Source organism: Clupea harengus, chromosome 22 (assembly GCF_900700415.2).
Source record: "Clupea harengus chromosome 22, Ch_v2.0.2, whole genome shotgun sequence".
Taxonomy (NCBI): domain Eukaryota; kingdom Metazoa; phylum Chordata; class Actinopteri; order Clupeiformes; family Clupeidae; genus Clupea; species Clupea harengus.
In genome coordinates, this window is record NC_045173.1 from 6570528 (window position 1) to 6580527 (window position 10000).

General features: G+C 49.2%; 1 protein-coding gene across 8 annotated transcripts in view; it reads right to left on the bottom strand.

The window, feature by feature from the left end:
- Nucleotides 1-10000, bottom strand: part of lrba (LPS responsive beige-like anchor protein) — a 193470-nt gene that overhangs the window by 11112 nt on the left and 172358 nt on the right. For 6 of the 8 annotated variants that reach the window (XM_031560255.2, XM_031560249.2, XM_031560251.2 and 3 more), the window contains 4 exons: nt 8190-8382; nt 7077-7142; nt 3470-3625; nt 1073-1240 (listed from right to left, as the gene is read on the bottom strand). In XM_031560255.2, coding sequence (XP_031416115.1) covers nt 1073-1240; nt 3470-3625; nt 7077-7142; nt 8190-8382 — 583 coding nt within the window. The remainder of the gene's footprint in view (nt 1-1072; nt 1241-3469; nt 3626-7076; nt 7143-8189; nt 8383-10000) is intronic. The other 2 variants (XM_031560253.2, XM_031560254.2) reach the window with 1 other exon arrangement.

Sequence of the window (10000 nt, forward strand, 5' to 3'; positions counted from 1 at the left end):
CCATTTGCAGCGGGGCACTTAACAGAGTGTAGTGTACGTGTGTGTGCTGGATTAACACACGGTGTGGTGCCCGTTTGAAGCTGCCGCCACAGCCATATGTTAGTGTGTGAGCAGGCTGTACCGACGCTGGGGTCTTCACTTTTATAGAGCTGAGATGGATGGGCTTGAACTTTGATGTGCCTACGACCTCACCAGTCACACACTCTCACTGCTAGTGGCCTTCTCTAACTTTCACTCACACACCACACACACACACAGCCACGCACAGACACACACACACACACACACACACACACACACACACACACACACACACACACACACACACACACACACACACACACACACACACACGCATCTCTTTCACAGATGCAAACACAGGCAGAACCCATTTGCGGCTCAATAGTGGCCTGAAACCCAATCTGTGTGAAAGAGGCCTGCTGTGGTCAGATGAAACTCGCTGTAGCTCCGCAGAGTGAGCTGTAAATCACTGTGTTGGGCCTGTCACACGGCACAGTGTCTCTCTCTCTCTCTGAGTGTGTGTGTGTGTGTGTGTGTGTGTGTGTGTTTGAGAGAGAGAGAGAGAGAGAGAGTACATTTGTGAGCATATATATACGTAAAAAGCGGAGGAATCCACACTGCCCATTAACGATTTAGTCATGTAGCCGATGCTATTATCTTCTATGGCCGAGAGTGTGAGGACCAAGACTGTTTAGTCTTCCCCACACATAGGGCAGGTTTTACAATAACACGGAGAGTGGCCTTTTATTCAGAGTTCTGGTGAGGTGAGGTGCTTACTTCCGGGGTTTTCTCCGATGCTGTTTGTGTGTGTGTGTGTTTGTGTGTTTGTGTGTTTGTTTGTTTGTTTGTGCGTGCGTGCGTGCGTGCGTGCGTGCGTGGTGAGGTGCTTACTTCCGGGGTTTTCTCCGATGCTGTTGTGTTTGTGTGTTTGTGTGTGTGTGTGTGTGTGTGTGTGTGTGTGTGTGTGTGTGTGTGTGTGTGTGTGTGTGTGTGTGTGTGTGTGTGTGTGTGTGTGTGTGTGTGGTGAGGTGAGGTGAGGTGAGGTGCTTACTTCCGGGGTTTTCTCCGATGCTGTTGTGTTTGCCATTCCAGTACCAGAGCAGCAGGGTGGCGTCCCTGGAGCCAGACAGCACGTAGCAGTCGCCGCCGATGTACGACTCGGAGCGCGCCAGACACGTCACCACGTCCCGATGGCCAAACACGATCTGAGAAAGTTTCCCTGTCAAACACACAAACAAAGCTTGGGTTTAGTTCATGTGGGGACATGACATTTAAAGATATGGGGTTTTGGTATACTTAAAACATTTGAGCAGACTGTAATTCACTAATATCGCTAATAAATATGATTTATTCATTGGAGTAGTTTATGGCAGCTGGACTGGATTCAATGTGCTCATTTAGCACAGTGGCCTCTACAGCACAACATGGAAGGATGGGAAGGTGAATAATATTTGACATTATTATTAGTATTATATCCAGGAAAATGCTGGCAGTTTCATATACAGTACATAACTGAAATGTTAAAATAGAAATATAATGCACAAATTCATCATATGATTAGATATTATTTTGTGTAAGACAAAACTAAAGAAATTCATATAAGAAAGTACATATAAGAACCTATAATCCATAAGACATTCCCAAACACGCACACATATTGAGATGCAGACACACCAAATGCGCAGCGTGCTGCTGCTATGTGAAGAACTGCTATGTGAAGTGGTGTGAGACTTTGGAAGGGGCCTGCTATCTGTTAACCAGTCTACACACATCATAGGCTCATTTTTACAGGAGTGTAAATATTTGGTCTTGAGCAGGGTAAGTGTGCGTGCGTGCGCGTGTGTGTGTGTCAGTATGTGTGTGTGTGTATGTGTGTGTGTATGTGTGTGTCTCCATGGGTCTCTTTCTCTGGGTCCTTCTCTCTCTCGCTCCCTGTATGTGTGAGTGGTAATTGCTGTCAGATTGAAGGCTGAAGTAAGGGGTTTGTATTCCTGTCTATATGATGTGTGATATGATGTAACTGTGTGTGTGCGTGTGCGTGTGTGCATGTGTGTGTGTGTGTTTGTGTGTGCGTGTGCGTGTGCGTGTGCGTGTGCGTATGCGTATGCGTATGCGTGTGCGTGTGAATGTGAATATGAATGTGTTGACCTCTACGGTCAGTCTGTGTATATTTTCATTGCCAACTCCACTGCTGTAGATGACATGTCTCTGTGCCCCATCATCAGTGTGATAATTAGTAGCTCCATAGTTAGGGAGCGTTAGCCACACACAGGGCAGCCAGAGAGCCGCTGACTGACAGGGAGAAGTCCGCTCCCTCAGCACTGGGCTAATTGCAGCTACTGTTCAGACAACACCTCCACATGGCTGACAGACACAGACACACAGACACAGACACAGACACAGACACACACACACACACACACACACACACACACACAGTGAAGGAGGCGAGAACCCAAACTATGAAATGCACTACTTAAACATATGGCAATAGTGTTGCTCTCAGTTTCCATAATGGATCTGGGAACGGCACTCCCTTTTACGGGCGCTATAGACATGGATGTGCACAGAACTGAAACCTAATGGAGACGCCCAGCCTGGCCAACAGTGTACTAATGCAATCAGGGGCTAACACAGAGACTGGCCTGGCCAACAGTGTACTAATGCAATCAGGGGCTAACACAGAGACTGGCCTGGCCAACAGTGTACTAATGCAATCAGGGGCTAACATGGAGACTGGCCTGGCCAACAGTGTACTAATGCAATCAGGGGCTAACATGGAGACTGGCCGGAGAGGGGGGAGAGTTCAAATCAACACCTAATGATCAGATAAACCACTTTGTGTGACTCAATGGTCACACACACAAACATACACAGATACACACAAACAGCTGTAACATGAACAGTTTGTAATTCAACACTGGTCATGGTGCAGTCCCCCCTCAAACACCCACCCACCCACACACACACACACAGACCTACACACACACACACACACACACACACACACACACACACACAGACACACACACAGACACACACACAGACACACACACACACACACACACACACACACACACACACACACACACACCTATTCCTCCATTAGCGCCTCGTCTCTTTTCTCTGTTTCTCTTTCCAACCTTCCATCTGTCTCACAATGAGATCCTTGCCCTCTGAAATTGAATTGTGTGAGCCCCACAATGATGGGTAGATGGGTGGACGCGGAGTACCCACAAGGGAGAGGAATGAGAAAAGGCGCGTGCATACGTGTGTGTGTTTGTGTGTGTGTGTGTGTGTGTGTGTTTGTGTCTGTGTGTGTATGTGCCAGTGTGAAATGGAGCTGTCTCAAAAGCGTGGGGCTCATTTATGACCTCTAGCCCCCAAACACCATCCCCTCACCACCACCCCTCCCCCTCCAAGCCATAGCTTGGGTCGCCGTGGTTACCTGAGTCAGTGGAGTAGACGCGGAAGCTCTTGTCCCAGAAACCGCAGAGCAGGATGAAGCGGTTGTCAGCGGTGACCGTGAAGCACTGGGAGTGCACCTGTATGCTCTGGTCCAGCAGGTCAGAGATCTGCCTGCGGTGAATCCCCATGTTACTGGCTGAGAGAGCAGAGAGAGAGAGAGAGAGAGAGAGAGAGAGAGAGAGAGAGAGAGAGAGAGAGAGAGTCATGATTAGTCGGGTGCAGTCAGAGAGGTGGACATACAGACAGACAGATGGGAACCAGTCTGACAGAGCTGTCCTAAACGAGGGGCTGTCCAACGAGAGCCGTGGTTATCGCAAGAGGGGAGATTTTTAAGAGCGAATAAAAAAAAGAAATCAACAAACAGAGAAGATACAGGATTAATAATTTCTCATGGATGCTTCAGCTGTGGAAATTCCCCTTCCACCATGGCAAACTCATTGTACACTAAGTGGAGGTGACTGGTGGTGGCTGAGGGGGGAACAGAGAGAACTCTCTCTATAGAGTGGTGATGGGGATGCAGAGGAGCGAGGAGAGGAGGGGAGGGGAGATGTGGGGAGTGGAGCAGGCCAAGCACACTGGAGGGACAGACAGACAGACAGAGAGACCGACAGAGAGACAGACAGACAGAGAGAGAGACAGACAGACAGAGAGACAGACAGAGAGAGAGACAGACAGACAGACAGACAGACAGACAGACAGACAGACAGACAGACAGACAGACAGACAGACAGAAAGAAAGACAGACAGACAGACAGACAGAGACAGAGACAGACAGACAGACAGACAGGGAGGAAGCAGGGACAGAAGGGAGGAAAAGATGAGCGTAAGCGGAGAAATGGGGGGGTGGGGGGGTGGACAGAGTGAAGGAATGTTTGAGTGTGAGCAGCTTTCAACTGAAAAAAGAGAGAATGTCATGAATTTTACTCCCACTTCTCTCGAACACTGAAACGGACGTTAAACCCTTACAACAAAAAATATGAGGTTGCCGGCGGTGGGCATTTATGATTTTCACACACGCGTGATTTGTGGCCGAGGACATAAACTACCCTAACGACTGAGCGCTTCCTCACAGCCTTGGACTCACACGCGGAGGCTCTCCCGCTCACACCCAGCCCGAGCTGGAGGGGCCAGAGCTCTCAGCGTGAGCAATGCCTGAGACGCTCAGCCTGCAGCCGTAAATAAAGACTCCAGCCTTTAAACTGCTGAGTCGCAAGTTAAGAGGCAAAAGAGGAAAGAGAAAGGAGCAGAGAGAGACGGACAGACAGACAGACAGACAGACAGACAGACAGAGAGAAAGAGAGAAAGAGAGAGAAAGAGAGAGAGAGACAGACAGACAGACAGGGAGAGAGAGAGAGACAGAGAAGGGAAATTAAGGAAAAAGGAGACGGGAAAGGGGGACAACTATGGAGTTTTACTCGACTGGACAAAGAGTTACACACACGCACGCACACACACACACACACACACACACACACACACGCACGCACACCAATACAAAAACATGCAGAAACAGGTGTGGGGCCCAGAGACATCTATGACACACACCAGTGGCCTATTCCATCCAAACACACGGACACATACACAATCACACACACGCACGCACGCATACACTCACACACAAAGACGAACACCAAGCTGTCCTAGCAGTCAGTTAGAATTTACAGTGTTTAAAGTTAGCCTACCATGGAATGCAGGCTGCATAAATACAGAGATGACACTTTTTCAGGAAAAAAAAGAAGAATGCCACACTCATACACAAAGAGGATCTGTCTTGTTCCTCACGGAGAACCAGAAATCAGGCAGAATGGTTCAGAAACCTGCCCTCTACATGGTCATAGAGTAAGAAGAGAAACACAATACTGACTGGCATATTCAGCTTACACCTAAACCTTGGAAACAAACTAACATTCCACTCACACGACAGGCTTTATATTCCGACTATACCTGACAGCCTCCTAAATACATATTCACAGAAACCTGCCCTCTACACAGTCAAGGAGTAAGAAGAGAAGAAGAGAAACACAACACTGACTGGCACCTGACAGCCTCCTAAATACATATTCACCTCTTTTCTTCTCCCATCTTCTCCCCTTCATCCCTCCTCTCCTAAGGGCTCAGAGCAGCCCTTTCTCTCACTCTTTCACTCGTTTACGAGTACATGAAAATCCAATCAATTCCTTCTAGCACGCTCCACTTAGAACGCAGCATATTGATTAGTCAGGAGCATGTCCACACCTGCCGACAGCATATTATTACACACTCTTCAATTCCTCATTAGGGCCAGTCAATAGCACCCACGCATCTGTGGCCTGAACCACCAGACACCACACGGGCTCCTCGCACTCAACAGCAACACAGCTAGCTACAGCATGTACACCCATGACACGCTCTCACAGACCGGCTACCAGACTGGCTCAAACTGTGGTTGAGAGTGGGGGAAACATCACACCTCCAGATGGCTGGCTATGAAACAGTAAAGACGTCTGTAAACAGCTACCAGGCCGAGCCCTTGACACAAGGAGTAGTGCAAACAAGGGAGGCTATTACAGCAAAACACCAACACCTAACTATTAGCCAGCATTTTCAGCCAGTTTTGCTTGCCAGCAAGAACTCTGAGGACCGGCTACTGGGTGTGCGGGCAGTAGGGCCTGGTGTTGAGGGAAGACTGGAGCCGACGTGAACCAGAGAGGTCACATGACAGAGGCTGAGCTGGAGGTCCATAAAAGGGGAGAAAAGGGTGAGAGGACGAGCACAGGAATCTTGGACCTTCTCACATACCGGGGAGAAAGATGGGAGGGGGAGAGAGAGAGAGAGAGGGAGAGAGAGAGAGAGAGAGAGAGAGAGAGAGAGAGAGAGAGAGAGAGAGAGAGAGAGAGAGAACAAACAAAGACCATATACTGTACTTGGGATTGTTAAGGTAATTAAATTCTGATAGGTCTTGGCTTGATGTCCATGTAATCTCTGATCAGTGGTGAGCCTATTTATTTGATCCACAAATCTGAATTTGGTCTGAAATGAATTGTAGCACTATAACTGACAATAGTGGCGTGTTTAAAAGAGAGAAGAACGGATCAAATAGTGTGCTCTCAGATATTTCTTTTTTTTTCTCTCTTGTTCCTCCCATCAACAAGTCAGAGCAGCGAGCGAGCGAGCGAGCGCACGGGGAGCAGTCGCACAGGAGGCCATATTGTCCTGACAGCCGGCACTGAGCACAACGCTCGGCTCCACACATTATTACACCATTCATATTCATCTGTCTGACACACAGACTCTTCACTGAGTCACATTAAAGAGAGACAGGCAAGGAGAGAGAGAGAGAGAGGGAGGGAGGGAGGGAGGGAGGGAGAGAGAGAGAGAGAGGGAGGGAGAATGATAGAGAGAAAGAGAGAGAGAGAGGGAGGGAGGGAGGGAGAGAGAGAGGGAGGGTGAATGATGAAATACAGGGTAAGCCACAGCTCATTGCATTCCAATTTGCATGCAAATGCCCCGTGCCGTAGTGGCAAGTGCGCCTGGCAGTTTGGGTGAAAAACAACTGCAATCTCCACCCAGGGCTGTCGTCATGGCAATGAGAGAGACAAGCAACTGACCTATCAGCGGGTCGATCTCCACCGGCAGCTGGTATTGCTGATCTTGAACAGAAGAACCTTGATGACCTGTGGAGAGAGCGGTGAGGAAAGAGAGAGAGAGAGAGAGAGAGAGAGAGAGAGAGAGAGAGAGAGAGAGAGAGAGAGAGAGAGAAAGTGAGAGAATGAGAAATGGAATTAATACTGTAGTCATGTGGGCTGGTGGGGAGGGGGCTTATTTATGAAGGATGCTAAAAAGTCATTTCCTGTGCGGCTGAACTATCAGAGTGAATTTGTGTTGTGGCTGCCGGCGGCCCCGAGGAGAAGCTGCCTGCCAAGCACAGCACACACACTGCTCAAACACTGGGGACACATCCTGCTCTAGAAACTAACTAAAACACAATCAATATAAGGGCGTAAGAGAACACCAGCCATCGCTGACCTGAAAGTGTGTGTGCGTGAGACAGAGTGCAAATAAAAGGAGCTGCAACTGGGACTAGAGTATGAGCTCTCGTGTGAACTCTAGCAGTACACTGTCAATTAGCCGTCAAACATCACAGAGAGCGGCCACAGAGGAGGAGGAGGAGGTGAAGCAATTTCAACCAGCACATAAAAGCAGCCCCTTAAAGCCTACACAGCTACACAACCTCAGAGGGCAAATCAAAAACGCTTCTCATCTCAAATGCCCTTGGTGCTGCCCCGCTGCCCCCCCCGCCCCCCGCCGGTGTCCGGCCCACAGGCCAGCCCATGCAGATGGATTGACGTGGGCTAAATAAAGAGGAGCGGGGAGCGCGGCGCCTGATGGATGAGAGCGGACGGGAACCCTAATGCTGACCAGTGGAAGTGTCACATTTTATTCAGGGTTTGTGGGCTGAGGGCCGCTGGAGCGCATCAGACGGGAGTGTCTTCCCAGGTCAGCTGACAGGCGCGCTCTCCACACCACACACTCACTCACACACACACTCAACTCCATCTCTGGAGATAGACATCCACCCATCCAGCACTGCTTGGTAGATATACATGCAGACCCTGTACATTATTTCACATATGAAAACATGGCAAAAGCTTAAGAAGAGTTTACGTTAATAATCTTTCGTGGTGCTGATAGGAATGTTCAGACTACGCGTTGAGGCTCACCCGTGAGACCGTGCCACTTGTTGACGGAGAAGAGGCGGTTGGCAGTGACGGTGATGATGGAGGGGTTGGCCAGGCCGGGCTGGGTGTTGGCCGCCACATGGCAGACGGGGGAGTTGGAGGGGAACTTGAGCACCATGATGACGTCCTGCTGCATCTGCTCTGTGAACATCAGCGGCGTCTGCAGGAGGAGATACTGTTGAGACCAATGACCGGGAGAGAGAGAGAGAGGGAGCCACGCGCAGAGGAGGACGGGAGGAGAGGGAGGACAGGAGGGGAAGACAGGAGGGGAGGGAAGGAGGGAGGGAAGATGGAGGGATGATGGAGGAGAGGTGAAGAGAAAAGCAAGTTAGGAAGCCAGCAGCAAAAGCATAGACTACGCCCAGAGGAGGGTGTGTTGCCATACTCCACATGGCACCTGTGCAGCCACAGCTGTCCACTAATGATGACATCATCATGAGTGTGTTGAGGCTGCATGTGGCGCGGTGACATGAGGAGCAGAGCACGGCCTGGGGAGCAGAGGGGGGAGTGGGGGGGGGGGGGGGGGGGTGCAAGGGGGAGCAGCAGACAGAGCAGTACTAACAGGAGCTGGGCTTTCCAAGCTCATTTCTTTGAGAAAAAAAAGAAAAAGAAAAAAGAACTACATGATTGCACAGTCCTGAAGTCAGTCAACCATCAAGTGCACTTCCCCGCCCGATGCTGTTTGACATTCAGAGAGAGATCTCTTACCACGGGAGGATTAAGAAGCAACAGCAGTGGGTAATCACCGACTGGCCTCACGCAACCGAAGGAGATGCATCTGGGCTGTTGTTATGTTCTGACTTATTTGTTCCCAAGTGAATATGATGTACAGCTCAAACAGAACAACTGTCAGCCATTGAACAATGCACAAACTCCCACTGACAGCAAACAATTCAGCTATGCTTATGAATTTGATATAAATCTGTGAAATTACATCAACAAGACAATAATACAGAAAGTGTGCATGAATGCCAGTGTGTGTGTGCACGCACGTGTGTGTGATGTGTGGTACTGGTTCAAACATCTGAATACCCTGCGTATAAACACTATGACGTTAAGGGTTATAATCTACTGTGTTGGAAAATCTGAACTGAATGAAGGCTTACTCAAATTTACTGCAGGACTCCTTCCAAAGGTTGTCCTTCTGTGGTGGTCATGACCTCTCCCCTGTCCCACAATGATTCTTGCTGAAGAGTGTTCGTAAGTCTGTGTGTGTGTGTGTGTGTGTGTGTGTGTGTGTGTGTGTGTGTGTGTGTGTGTGTGTGTGTGTGTGTGTGCACTAAAAAGATGATGTCTATGCTTTATGTCAAGAGCACATAGAGCCAAATCCTCAAGTCTGACAGCCACATAGTGCTTCTGACAAAGTCATTACAGTGAGAGAAAGACAGAGGGAAGAGAACGGACGAGTGAAGGGAATACAGAGAGGTCAAGCAGGTGAGAGGGAGACAACCAACGGAGAGAGGAATGGGACAATGAGGAAGAGAGAGAGAGAGAGAGAGAGAGAGAGAGCAGAGGAGAGTGAGAGAGACAAATGGAGAGAAACACAGGAGAGGCTCTAGGGGCAAGAGAGAAAAACAGGAAGAGCTGGGTCATGGGGATTAGATTGGACTTACATAGGCGCTGTCACTTCGTCCAAACAATACAATAAAGGCAAAAGTACTCCAACTTAGTTTGAAAACAGTGATGGTTACCACACGTGGGGATGAGAGGGTTTGGGATGAAAATGACTCAGTGAAGGGATGGCCGATAATGCATAAAGCGCTACACAAAACATGGAAAATCCTTCTTTGTGT